Here is a 13,559-nt window from a genome sequence, read left to right on the forward strand (position 1 = left end):
CAGTAACGCTGTGAGGAACCTTGGAGTCATTTTTGACCAGGACATGTCCTTCAACGCACATATTAAACAAATATGTAAGACTGCTTTCTTCCATTTGCGCAACATCTCTAAAATTAGAAATATCCTGTCTCAGAGTGACGCTGAAAAACTAGTTCATGCATTTATTACTTCCAGGCTGGACTACTGTAATTCATTATTATCAGGATGTCCAAAAAACTCACTGAAAAGCCTTCAGCTAATCCAAAATGCTGCAGCAAGAGTACTGACAGGGACTAGAAAGAGAGAGCATATTTCTCCTGTTTTGGCTTCATCACCCACCGGGAACGAGTCCGACTTATTGCGAACCAAGCTCTTGCAACGGTTGTATAGGGATCGAATGGCCCGTAGCAATGGGCCAGACTCCCCATACTCCCGCAGCACCTCCCACAGGACACCCTGAGGGACACGGTCGAATGCCTTCTCCAAGTCCACAAAACACATGTAGACTGGTTGAGCAAACTGGTTGGGAGTGTGATCCCCCTGTAGTTGTTACACACCCTCCAGTCCCCCTTCTTAAAGATGGGGACCACCACCCCAGTCTGCCAGTCCAGGGGTACTGCCCCTGATCTCCACGCAACATTGTAGAGGCGTGTCAACCAGGACAGCCCTACAATGTCCAGAGCCTTCAGGAACTCGGGGCGGACCTCATCCACACCAGAGGTTCTGCCACCAAGGAGTTGTTTAACTGCCTCAGTGACCTCGCCCCTGGAAATTGGCGGGTCATCCCCCTCATCCCCAGACTCTGCTTCCTCCTCGAAAGACATGTCAGTGGGATTAAGGAGGTCCTCAAAGTATTCCTTCCACCGCCCGACAGTTTTCTCAGTCGAAATTAGCAGCATTCCGCCAGCACTACACACAGTGCAGGAAGAGCACTGCTTTCCCCTCCTGAGACGCCTAACGGTTTGCCAGAATCTCTTCAAGGCAGTCCAAAAGTCTTTTTCTATGGCCTCTCCAAATTCCTCCCACACCCGAGTTTTTGCTTCAGCCACTGCCCGAGCCGCATTCCGCTTGGCCTGTCATTACCTGTCAGCTACCTCCAAAGTCCCACAGGCTAACCAAGCCCAATAGGACTCCTTCTGCAGCCTGGTGGTGTCCAGAACATATGGTCGCAGGTCTGGTGATACGATTACAAAATCGATCATTGACCTCCGGCCTAGAGCGTCCTGGTGCCACATTCAAACAAGGTGTTCGTTATGGCCAAACTGTGATTTGCACAGAAGTCCAATAACCAATCAGTACTCTGAACTGCCACTCGGCGCATGAGCGCAGATGACAGTCAGGACACCCTGGGTCGGGGAACGCAGGGCGCAGGGAACAAACCCTCTCATCCACCTGGAAGAACCTCAATGTACTGGCAGCAACCCGAGGGGATATTAGAATACCCACCCCAGCCCGCTGCCTCTCACCAGGAGTAACTCCAGACTGAGACAGATTCCAGCCCCTCTCCAGGAGACTGGTTCCAGAGCCCAAGCCATGCGTAGAGGTGAGCCTGACTATATCTAGCCGGTACCTCACAACCTCACGCACTAACTCAGGCTCCTTCCCCACCAGAGAGGTGACATTCCATGTCCCAATTGCCAGTCTTTGTAGCTGGGGAGTCCTCCAGGGCCTCCGCTTCTGGCCGCCGCCCGGCACACAATCCACCTGACCCCTACGGCGCCTCCTGCAGGTGGTGGGCCTGTGGGAGGATGGGCCCATGTCCCCTTTTCGGGCTGTGCCCGGCCAGGCCCCTTGGACTAAGCCTGGCCACCAGACGCTCGCCCTCGGGCACCCTCCCCGGGCCTGGCTCCAGGGCGGGGCCCCGGTAACCCTGCCACCCTGTCCAGGGCAGAGTAAACTGTTCCCTCAATGTTTTTCTCATAAGGGTCTCCTGAATCACTCTTCATCTGGTCCCTCACCCAGGACCAATGTAGTTTTTTTTTTTACTTATAGGCCTTATAAGCCTATACTGGTGTTTTTAAAAGTCATGTTTGACTTCATGGTTTTCTGAATAGTTTCTGGGATACTCAGAACTCTACTTTAGCACTACTTTACATAGTTTATTTTGATGCACATGCTGTTTTCTTTGCAAATTTGCATTATAGAATTTATTTAGTTTTTTCTGCTGTATATAAAAATTGGTGTATCTCAAAAATAAAATTATGACGACACTCAAAATAAATTTGTTGTTGTAAACTCTTTTTTGCAACTTTTTTATATTTAAAGTTTTGAGGGATAAACCTCTGAAATGTCTCTAAGTAGAAATATATGTAAAAAAAACAAAAACGATTTTCAATTTTTTGTAGTTTATTGCGCTTTTTTGCAATTTATGTAGTTACTATAGACTTAATGCATACATATTATTAAAATTTGGGCTATAACAGTTGTATTGATGTATAGCGACTTGAAATGCTCTGGCGGACTTGGTTCTATGCTAGGTCTTAAAGGGATTAATGGTAAATGGACTGATTCTTATATAGCGCTTTTTTACTCTCCCTGAGTATTCAAAGCACTTAATACAACACACCAATTTATTATCTTAATCTCCAGTCATAGAGGCCTGGGGTCCATTTATTGAATCCCAACTGGTTGCTGAGTAGTTGCTAGCTGATCTAAAACCAAAAACCTCCTTACTTTGGTTGCTTGTAGGTTGCTGTGAAAGATGCCCTCTTTATGGGAAAAGAAATCCCCAAGTGGTGGTGAAACTGATAAGAGTGGACCACAAAATGGAAACCTAAATGTTCTCCATTTCCTTTCATTTTCCTTTTCACAGTTACCACTACTTAATGAATAGTTGGTAAATGTTTGCAAGTCTGCATCTTCCATGCAAAGTACAAAGGTTTGCGGCAATTTGCGTGTAAGTAAAGCAATCACGAAGAAGTCTCTGGAGAAACACCTCTTTGTGACTGATTTCACCTAGCAACAGTCAGCACCCACTCATCGACCAGATGGGGGAATACACATTTCACCTGACAGATTTCATGGCCGGTGTGACTAAGGCCTTCACTGTCTAATCAGCCTGATCAATGTGTTTGATGCAAAGGCATTAGAGTGCAGGGGGAAAAAAGACAAAATGTTAGCAAAGAGAAGGCTTTATACAGAACGTTGAGATCATGGAGAGGCAATCATCATCTCCTGCCATGAACAGAACAACCAAAATCAGCACAGATGCAAATGCTCCTTGTTAGAAGAGTTTCTGTTTGCTTTTGTCTTTTATGGTGGATTACATCTGTATGGTTTTCTACATACTTTAAGCAATTCAAACAAAATTATATAATACTTGTGCTTAACTCAACGGTCTTTTATATATCCTAACATGCATGTCTGTAATGGTTTTGAGCAAAGCAGAAAAATTATTTTATGCAAGGCTCGGAAAATTATATTTGAAGTGCACTTTCTGTACTATCTGTCAAAATTATCTTTTACATTCATTCCAAAAACATCACTTGTTATTGCACCAATAGAAAACAACCACAAAGAAAATGTTCCATTCAGTCGACCAATCATAACTTCCACTTCCTTTAATGGAAAAATCTGCTTGGGTCGTTGCATCTGTCAGTAAGACTTGTTGAGCTGCCTTTTAACTCCTGTTCATTATCACACACGGATATGATGCATGTTTTTCTCATTGTTCTTTTCGGTAATTATTGTGATCATTTTCAAGATTTATTGATATTTCGTCCTATTTGACATTGAACTAATGTTGTAAAAAAATATCTGTTTTATTGTGATTTTGTATAAAGCTGTGCGTGTTTTAACCTCTTCTAATGTTTTTGTGTATAGGTCCCGTAGGAGCTTTAACTTCTAGTCATAATTTGACCAGTGGAACAGTGTTGGAGATGATGGTCAGACCAGGAGAAAACATAACTCTCTACTGTGACTGTAAAACTTCAACTGGAGAATTCATAGTGTGGTACAGGAATTGCTCTCATGAGAAACAACCTTCTCTTGTTCTAAAAACAAAGCTTGAGCAAAGACAATATAAACCAGGTATTGATTACCAAAACCTTCTGAATCCACTCCCTAATTTCCATCTTGTGAAAAATCATTCCTCTCAATCCTATGACCTGCTGATCACAAACATCACTGATTCAGATGAGGGCTTCTACTACTGTGGAACTGAACAATCTAAGGTGAAGGACAAAGAAACAATTAATCTTGAATGCCTTTATAGATATGGAAACCTCACCACAAAGATCCTACTTCGTAAGTATTCTAGTGTGAGTCATCAATAAATGATCTGTCTGCTTATTACAACAATTTGACATGAATATAATGGTAAAAATACAAATACAGAAATAAATAAACATAGAAATAAAACAAATGTTTATGTTTAATAATTTTTTAAGATATATTCTTCCTTCAGAATAATTTGCCAGGCTTTTACTACAGCTTCATCTATTTTGCTTGCTTTATTGTAAGCAAAATAGGTATTCAGGTGACTGAAACAGACACTGCAGGATATTCTTTTTCTTAATTTTCAAAAACTACTGGGTGCCTATTATTATATGTTATGGTTCATTTTCCTTCTGTACTACCTTTGGCTGAATCTGAGCAGAAAGTTCATTGCTATATGTTTCACATGTTTGTCATTCTGGTACAGGTTGGTCTTTGTAATGCAACTAACAACATCATACTTAAAATTATCCCCAGATCTTTTACCTGAATAATTTAGGGGGAAAAAAGACTAATTTCAAAGCTTTTTTTACTCAGACCCCCGTGAGCCTCAAACCACGCAAAAAGACTGTGGTATATGCTGGATGCTTCTCTTCTCTCTGTGTCCAGCTTTTGTGGCCCTCTCATCTCTGCTATGTTCTCTTTTGATATATTACCATCACAAGACCGGTAACCGCTCTGTTTCATTTGTACAACAAGATTTTTCATCACTTTAGTTCCATGATCATTTGACCATCACAGAGTTTTGTCTAGTAAAAGAAAAGAGCCTTTGTACATTTAAAAAATGTTTTAAATGTTCGTAGCTAAGAAACCTCCGGCTGATGAGAAAAGATATGAGAGCAGAGACCAGATGAGAAGAAATCAGGTCATATATCATATTTATTGTCTTTGCTACAGCTTGATTTTTTAATAGTAATGACACAAAGCTATTTAGCTCTAAAATGCATTTATCATTTGTCAGTGCTTGATGATAATTCTAAATAATTATGAAATTTTAGAATGAAGATGTGTGTTATGCAGAACTGGAAATCCAGCCAGTATCTCAGAGACCAAAGAAGAGGATTGCCCAGAGTTCAGATTTCAGTGCCAACACAACCATGAATAGTTTTCACATGTAATGAACTTTTTTTTTCCCTCAGTATGGTTACTAAGTATTGTTGATAAGTAGTCTGTGCTACCAGATCTGATAAGGAAAGATTATGTAAGATTATGGTCTTTTTTCCCCCAAAAAAATCAATGTAAGGAAGTGATTACCTCCACAAGAATTCTAATGCTTAGATATTTAAAAATAATAAATATTTACTGTGTTAGCAAAGTTTTTAAAATTGCGACTTGGTGTTAAAGTCACCTTAACTTGGAAATATCATTTTAACTTCTTAATCCTCCTATAACAAACCCTTAGTATTTATGTGATCATTGTAATACATCTGTGTGCTGTGCTTTAAAACAGTGAATTTTCAGATACAGTGTAGGCTACAATATTTTTTAAACCTAATAAAGTTCATTAAAATGTAACCTATTTTAATTGTGAATATTTTGCATTCCCCTTACTGATCGACAGCCTACCGTGAATGGTTTGACTCACACAAAAAAGAGTATAAAACAAAAAGGCCCAGGCCAAAAGCAATTTAACATACTATCATACCAGTTGTATTAATTTCTAAATGGTTCTTTTACAGATTCATATATACTACTCAGAAAACCTACAGTTTTTGGACATTTTTGTGTCATTTTGAAGACTAATAGATATCGATGTTAATTTAACATTTCATATCCAACTCTACCATTTGGTGCTGTGCGTATAGAGGGAGATGTGCTGAACCACCATCTTGCACTGCATTAAGCACCACATCTGTCCTCATCCGCACCTATCTGCTTGATAGTGTTGCTTTAAGATTTGTCCAAGTGGCTTTGTTGGCCTACCTTGTGGTTATGATGTGGTTGGGGACAGGATGGCCCTTGGCAAACATGGTTCAACTACAAACATTATGTCTTAAATGGTCATAGTATGATAGCAAGATCTGTACTCTAGATGAAATAGTTTTTCAAGCACTTTCAGTCAAATGTTGTGCAAAGCAATAACATTTGATTGTCAACTAACTTTGAAAGGCAGAGCTTCTCAGAAGTAATGACTGGGGGAGGTTCACCAATCTAAAAAAAATCTGCATCTACAAATTGTGGAACAATTTCCTCAATGTTAAATTGTGCACAAGTCCATAATATCACCCAGAGAGTCTAAGAATATGTGGAAAGTTCTATACACACATGAAAAGGCTTAAAATAAATATTGATTGCCAATGATCTTTAGCATTTATTAGCACAATTCGCAGTGCCATCCACAAATGCAGAATAAACTTTATCATTACAAGAAAAAGCCAAATGTGAACATGATGCAGAAATGCCACCATCTTCTCTATATCAAAGCTCATTTAATATTAACTGATGCAAAATTCTTCTATAGTCAGATGAATCAAAGTTTGCAATTGGAAAACATGAACACAACATCCTCTAGACTAACAAGGATAGGGAGATGGACAGTTAAGCTGATAGGACATCCAAAGTTATAAGATCTTGCTCTTAGTCTAATCTCAAACATGCTGCTCCAGAACCATGTACTAGAAAGGAAGTTCAGCACAGCTAAGTTATTTTTTCGTTTTCTGGATTCACTTACCCTGATATTGGCAGTCAGGATAACTGGTCACATGAAGCAGTTTAATAACTCGTTAACTTAACCCAGGGTTTCCCATACACATTCACATGAAATAGGTGGTGTTGATAAGTGTACTGGCAACAAAGTGGCTGATTTTACAAAGAAAGATAAAACTATACTATGAGAAAAATATGAAGCACATAACACCAATTTAAATTAGCACTGCTGCTGTAGATAAATTAGTGACTTGAGTGTATGTTGCAGACTGGAAAAGAGTTGGTATATTGATGAAGTTTAGCTAATTTAGGATTGATAGCAAGAAAAACATACTGTAACATTTAATAACAACAACTCTATCATTAAGACACAAGAAATTCTGAAGCACTATAATTAATATTTTGTTAAATTAATATTTAAAAGACAGGCTTAGTTGTTATTCTTTCAGCGTCAACCTCACTGCTCTTTGTTGGTCTGAGAGCACATATTGATTAATATTATTATAAAAACAAATGTATGCTTAGTCTGCATGTAAATTTGATGTAAAGTCAGCAAGTAAAAATAGCTCCTCTGTTTTAGGATCCTATATTTATGGTTATAGAACAATAAAATTGTTTTTAAAATTGCTTTCAGCCAACAGTAATGTTAAAAAATGTAAAAATTAAGTTGTTTTTTAAGAATTTATATGTCTCATGATTCATCAGGGAAATGCAAAGTAGGTTTGGAAATTGCAGGTTATGTGGCCCTGAAGTGAGTTTAACATTACAGACCTACCACATAGGAACAAAGGACATTTTATTATAATAACGATTACAGGACAATGTTATAGTATTAGTTTTTCAAGTATTTTTATGTGTGCTTTACAAAAACAGACTAAAACTTATGTCAACACATATTTCAGATGATCAAATCCATTTGAATACTACAGAAAGCTAGCACGAGTGAATTCAAAATGCAATGTCTTGATGCATGCTCAATCATCCAGGTAAGTAAATCTCCAAAAGTTGATTCTGTTCATCTGGATGTAACATTTTCAGTGGGAGAAACGTTTCGTCAGTCTACAGTCAAAATGCAATGTGAAAAAGTTATTCAAATACTATCAGGCCCTAACTCAAAAAGTCATTTTCCCCTTAACCTAATAACTGGTTGTGCCATCCTTGGCAGCAAGATATATATGAATATATTACTTAAATCCATCTAAAACAGTGGTTAGGATGGCTTTTTGTTTACAACAATTCATGATGCCTATTTTTAACAAATTTTCTGTGTTTTGTCTCATGTTACCAATCAGCTATTATCTTTAACAGAATGAAACACTGTAGCTAAGTTTATAATGAGCAAAGTTTGTTTCAAGGACATAATACAAAGAATAAATAATACTTTCTCTGTCTTGAAGCTACAACAATACAACTCTGACAGTAAAGTCAACTTCAGCCTCCTCATCAGTCGTCAAACAGGAAACCCACAACATCAAAAAGCCCCTTACAGAGTTACAAAAATTCCCTTGCAGAGAGTTTGACATGCATTATAATGTACAGTTTGATTTGCTTGACATTTTATATTGAAAATATATTTTGAGAACAGAGCAAAAGTATTTCAGCGTCCCAGATCTATGCTATCTGGACATACATAACTACCTTATAAACTTCCCATCCTACTACTCGGGGGACTCTTTAAAAGCTTACAAAAGCCTGGAGGGTTACAAATGGACTCAATCTGGCTTTGCAACAGCTGTGGAATCTTCAAGCAAAAAAAAATTCTGCATCATCACTGGAAAGGTAAGTGTCATATTATCCGAGGCGGTGTGACATCGTTAGCGTTGTCGTTTGCTAAAACACGTCTGGTTGTCAGTAGCTATTTTGTGTTTTTGGTGTACTTAACATTTGTAATTGTATTTATAGGTTCAACATTCCCAAAGGCTTAATGACCCGCTGTTAAAGCCATGGGTAGTAGTGAGAAAAGACGGGGTTGTCTTGGGAGCACACTGTAACTGCACAGCTGGCCTTGGTGAGAGCTGCTCACATGTGTCAGCTGCTTTGTTCAGGACATGGCAGCATACCAGTGGAAAAAAAAAGAAGAGATAGCTGTTACATCTAAGAAGTGCAAGTGGGCCATTCCAAGTGAGGAGTCTTTAAAGAAAGTGGAGTATTAGCAATGCAAGGACATCATTTTTAACAACTCTAAACAAAATAAAAAAGAGAAATCTGCAAAAGATCATCCTGGCCTCCCAGCTTTCCCACCTCTGACTGCTGCTGAGCAAGACCAACTGTATCACAACCTCTCCCAATGCCGCACACAAGAGGGGAAGATCATCAAAGCTAAATTAAAATTCTAAATTAATGCTATTTTTGTTATGAAGCAAGTGGCTAGTTTGTAGATTTTTGTTCACTGACAAAGGCAATAAATTTTTTTCTGATTTTGATTCTGATCTGTATCTGTCAATCAGGAATATGAAACGCAGTTAGTGGAAATCATTTGAGATGGATGTGAAGATCCAAAAATAGTGAGCCCAGGTCTGCCATTCTCTTATTCTGATATTTGTAGGACAAGTAAGAAAGCTTTCCCTTCAAAAGTCAAGTCACAATAAGCAAACAAAAAGTGAGAGTGTATTTGTTGGTTGAGCACATCAGTCACATCATTTTCATTTACATCACTGGAAGGGCACCACAGATTCAGATACATTTGTAAGCTCACAACATACACCCACAATCTTGTCAAGACAGGTCACATCATTTTCTCTGTCTGTCTGTGAAAGTTATGGGGACAGTGCTTTGCAAGATTGTGTACTTTTGACGGAGAACTCCTATTACTCTTTTATATGTATCCTGAGAGAAGCAAGACATCTGGTGTTCTCCAAATCAACAGGATCCAACTGTTTCTTTCCACAAGTAAATGCTGGAATCTACTGCATCACCTGGGAGCAAATGAGATAAAAAAAATGACTTTGTTCTGTAATAAACTTATCACTTGTGCGACCTCCCCATTCGACTTGTACGAGAAGTAACACTGAGCACTGGCTAGCAATCTACTCAGTTTCTCTAGATATATTTCTAAACAATCCATAATGCAAACAGTCTTCTCAAAGCTGCTGTTCTGAAATGCATATAGCAAAGATTGTCTTAGGGATTCTCTGTCAGGCCATAACACTAGCTGAGAGCTGCAATCGCACTGTGTGAATAAAGTTGGCTCTCAAATCAAACCTCTGAACCCGTCACGCGTCATCCTTGCCACAGTGGTACCGAAACCCAGGAAGTGGCATGACGGGTCCACACCCGAACAAGGGAAGGGAGGAGCTGGCCCAGATAGTGGCTGAAATGGCGGCCACCCAGCGGGAGCAGGCGGCAGAGGACTAGCCCATTGTCTGCTATCGAATATTTGATACTTGTGAGTTAAGGACTGAGTGAGCTGGGACTCTGCAAACACTTTTTGATTCAAATTAACCTCCTTCATCGTCTTGGCTTGGCCTTCAACTCTCCAACAATGTACATCTTGACTGTTTTGTTGAAATTCCTGTATTCATATACTAATATCCCACATGGAAAGAAAAAAAAAGAACTATTAATGAGAAACACCCTGGATAAATGGATATATTTTCTCTCCATCTCCCCATGCAATGTTGAAATCACCCTTTGACGAAACTGACTGGGCATAATCTGAATGATTTTTAACAAAGACATGCATCAATGATATCTTGCCAATGGGATGCATCATAGTTCTTCCCAAATTTTGAATTCATGTTGCCATGAGATGCAACCATTAGGGGCTCTGTTTGGCATGTCACCCTGCCTGTCATTGAAGGCCCTCCCCTTTAGTAGAGGTTCCAAAGGTCCCGCTGCTTCCAAAGCTAATTGGTCTTTAAAGACTAGTTTGTTGATTACAAAGAAGTTAAATATAACTGCATACAGAACATACTTTAAAATATTTAAAAATATGCTAAGGATTGCTCTATGTATAGGGATTTTTGTACGAAGTTTGGCTGAAATTGGCCCACTGGTTAAGGAGGAGATATATCATCATTGTAAGATGGAACTTGTCCAACTACTCTTTTCCTCTATTGTGTTTAACAAAAACAATACCCATTCAATACAATGCTAATGTTTTATTTGTTTTATAATATCACTTATGTTTGTTCTATATCAAAAACCTCAGATACAAAAGTACGGTTAATAATTGAGGTTCAGCTGGAACAGTTTAAATGTTGGCCAGGTAGTTTGAAGAAACTTTATCTCGTTTTTACATCAATACAAAAAGAGACACACGACCACGAAAGGAAATGTTACGCTCAACTAACCAATCACAACATGCATTTCCTTTAATGGAAAAATCCTCTCCTTTCATGATAGCCGGCAGTAAGCTTTGCATAGTTTACAGTAGTGATGGGATTTCCGGCTCTTTTTAAAGAACCAGCTCTTTCGGCTTGGCTCACTAAAAAGAGCCGGCTCTTTTGGCTCCCAACCGGCTCTTCAGGTTGTTTTGTTGCTTTAATTAATTAATTATCAACAACAATATAAAATTATGCACAAAAGGAATTAGTAATGTAAAAAAAATGTGGTTTTCTTTATGTATGTTTATATATAAATATTTATGGGGGCCCCTAGAGACGAAACACGTACAAACTCCAAAACACATTTCTAGCATTAACTGAACTTCCAAGACAGAGCTACCTAGATCACTTAAATTACACAATCGAATTCATATGTTTATTGTTTTTGTATTAATACACAAACACTCATATATATATATTCAAATAATTTAGAAAAAACAAACTTAATTTACCTGTTACTAACACACACCCAATCCGATTGTTGGTACTTCCTGGCTTGTGTAGCCACAAGGTAGCAAAAGCTCAACACGGCCCCTAGCATCCTGGAGCACTTCCGTTGTGTTTTGAAGTTTGTTTGTGCTTTGTCTCTAGGGGCCACTGTAAATATACTTTTATTTATTCACTCCACATAAAATGTAATAAATAAATTATAAAATACAGAAACCAACTATTTACATTTCAACTTTTAACTACTTAAATTTTCAGCTTTTTCCTTTTAAACAAATTTAGAGTGAAACAACACAAAACACTGCAAACCACAACACAATTAAATATAAATTAAAATATGGGAAAAAAAGGGGGTGGGGGGCGCAAACACAAGGGTGACTTGCAGCGTGAAGCAAAAAAAAAGTGAAAGAGAGGGCAGGAGAAAGAAAAAAAACAAAAGAAAAAAACATAACACGGCTCGCACCGTTCACTTCAAAGATCAGTCTCTAAGAGCCATTTCGTTCGCGACCGACCCATCACTAGTTTACAGTATCTAGAGGTCATCAACAAACACGTCAGGATGCTTTTTCGTCTCACTACTCTCTTAGGTATATTATTTAATATATTATTAAAATGTATTATATTATTTAAATTTCCATATTTAGTTTATGAGTGTTTAAACTTTCTTGTAATGTCAATTCCATTGAAATAGTTTAATTTTTGTGTTTTGTGTTTGTTTTTCAGGAGTTATCTTCTGTAGTCATGGCAAGCTGTCTGGACCAGAGTTAGTGCTAAGAGTCAGATCTGGCGATAACATCTCTCTTCACTGTGACTGCAAAAGATCAAGCCGCAAATTCATAATGTGCTTATTCTTTCAGAGTAGGGATTTACAGTTATGTAGACATAGTTCCAAGCACAGAAAGAGTTGGTGAAGGTGGTGGCTGAATAGGTGGTTGAACTAAACTGAACTGAGCCTCAGGTTGTTGTGGTGGTGGTGGTAAAGGTGGTGGAGTTACAAAATGAGCAGGTAACTGAACTGCCGACTGGGCAGCAGGCAACAGAGCTAGAGGCTGGGCAGCAGGCAACAGAGCTAATGGCTGGGCAGCAGGCAACAGTGCTAATGGTTGGGCAGCAGGCAACAGTGCTAATGGTTGGGCAGCAGGCAACAGTGCTAGAGGCTGGGCTGCAGGCTGAGCTAACGGCTGGGCTGAAGGCTGAACGGATGACAGGGCTGAAGCATGAATGGGTGGTGTTTGTAATGGGAGAAAAGCAGGGCCAGATGAAAAACCGTCCTTATCATTCTCAGTTTTAAAATTAATAGTCCTGGTAATTTTAACTCCAGACCTGGAAGGAGCAGAGTGAATATAGTCCTTCACACTCAATGTAGGCTCAGAAAAGGCACCCTTTGTGACAAGAGACATAGATGAAGCAGGGACACCGCCGCTATCCTCATTTGCCACACAGGTAACAACCCCAGAATAAACAGTCCCATTGTCCAAAACAACAAAAGGTGTCCTTTTTACTCAGCACAGCTGGCTGCTGAGGTCCCGAAGCCTGGCTGTGCAGTGAAATGTCAGTGGAGTGGCCAATGCTTCCTCCTCTGAGATGGCTCTGACGGGCCGGGCAACACCAAATCCGGTGGGCTAGGTGGAACATCCTCTGCTGGGCTCCGCAGGTAAGCAGTAGCAGCTGGGTGAAGATGTAATTCATTGAGGAAGAAATCCAGACGAGTGGGTGAAGTGAGCTCAATCACGGCTGCGGCAGCAGACATGTAGAGTGTTGAACAAGAGACCCAAATGCAGGCACTGGCTTTGATGAAAATGAGCTTTATTTTCAAAACGGTGAGAAAACAGACTGAGCAGAGATGGGAATGACAGAAACTAAGATAAACCTAAACTCGGAAAAACTAATTAAACAAACTTGAAACCATGACTTGCAGATTGATATGCAGGATAATGCGCAGGGTGA

The 13,559-nt window shown here is 39.3% G+C and overlaps 1 protein-coding gene across 1 annotated transcript; it reads left to right on the forward strand.

Annotated features, from left to right (window-relative positions):
* Window positions 1–3,599: 3,599 nt before the first annotated feature.
* LOC146707871 (uncharacterized) lies at window positions 3,600–5,619 on the forward strand. Its single transcript, XM_085460783.1, has 5 exons — window positions 3,600–3,658; window positions 3,802–4,224; window positions 4,732–4,907; window positions 4,988–5,059; window positions 5,193–5,619. Exons 1-5 carry the CDS (start codon window positions 3,628–3,630, stop codon window positions 5,310–5,312), a joined length of 822 nt encoding a protein of 273 aa, XP_085316909.1. The 5' UTR covers window positions 3,600–3,627; the 3' UTR covers window positions 5,313–5,619.
* Window positions 5,620–13,559: the final 7,940 nt, after the last annotated feature.

This window comes from Copadichromis virginalis, linkage group LG6, assembly GCF_057382275.1.
Source record: "Copadichromis virginalis isolate Kocher_CV1m ecotype Utaka linkage group LG6, C_Virginalis_male_GT1.1, whole genome shotgun sequence".
Classification (NCBI taxonomy): Eukaryota; Metazoa; Chordata; class Actinopteri; order Cichliformes; family Cichlidae; genus Copadichromis; species Copadichromis virginalis.

Excerpts from the sequence above, each read along its gene's own strand:
- LOC146707871 (XM_085460783.1), top strand. The coding sequence starts at position 3,628 with ATGATGCATGTTTTTCTCATTGTTCTTTTCG. Across the intron at positions 3,659-3,801 it reads TTTTCTCATTGTTCTTTTCG|GTCCCGTAGGAGCTTTAACT; the intron begins GTAATTATTGTG and ends TTTTGTGTATAG. Across the intron at positions 4,225-4,731 it reads CACCACAAAGATCCTACTTC|ACCCCCGTGAGCCTCAAACC; the intron begins GTAAGTATTCTA and ends TTTTTTACTCAG.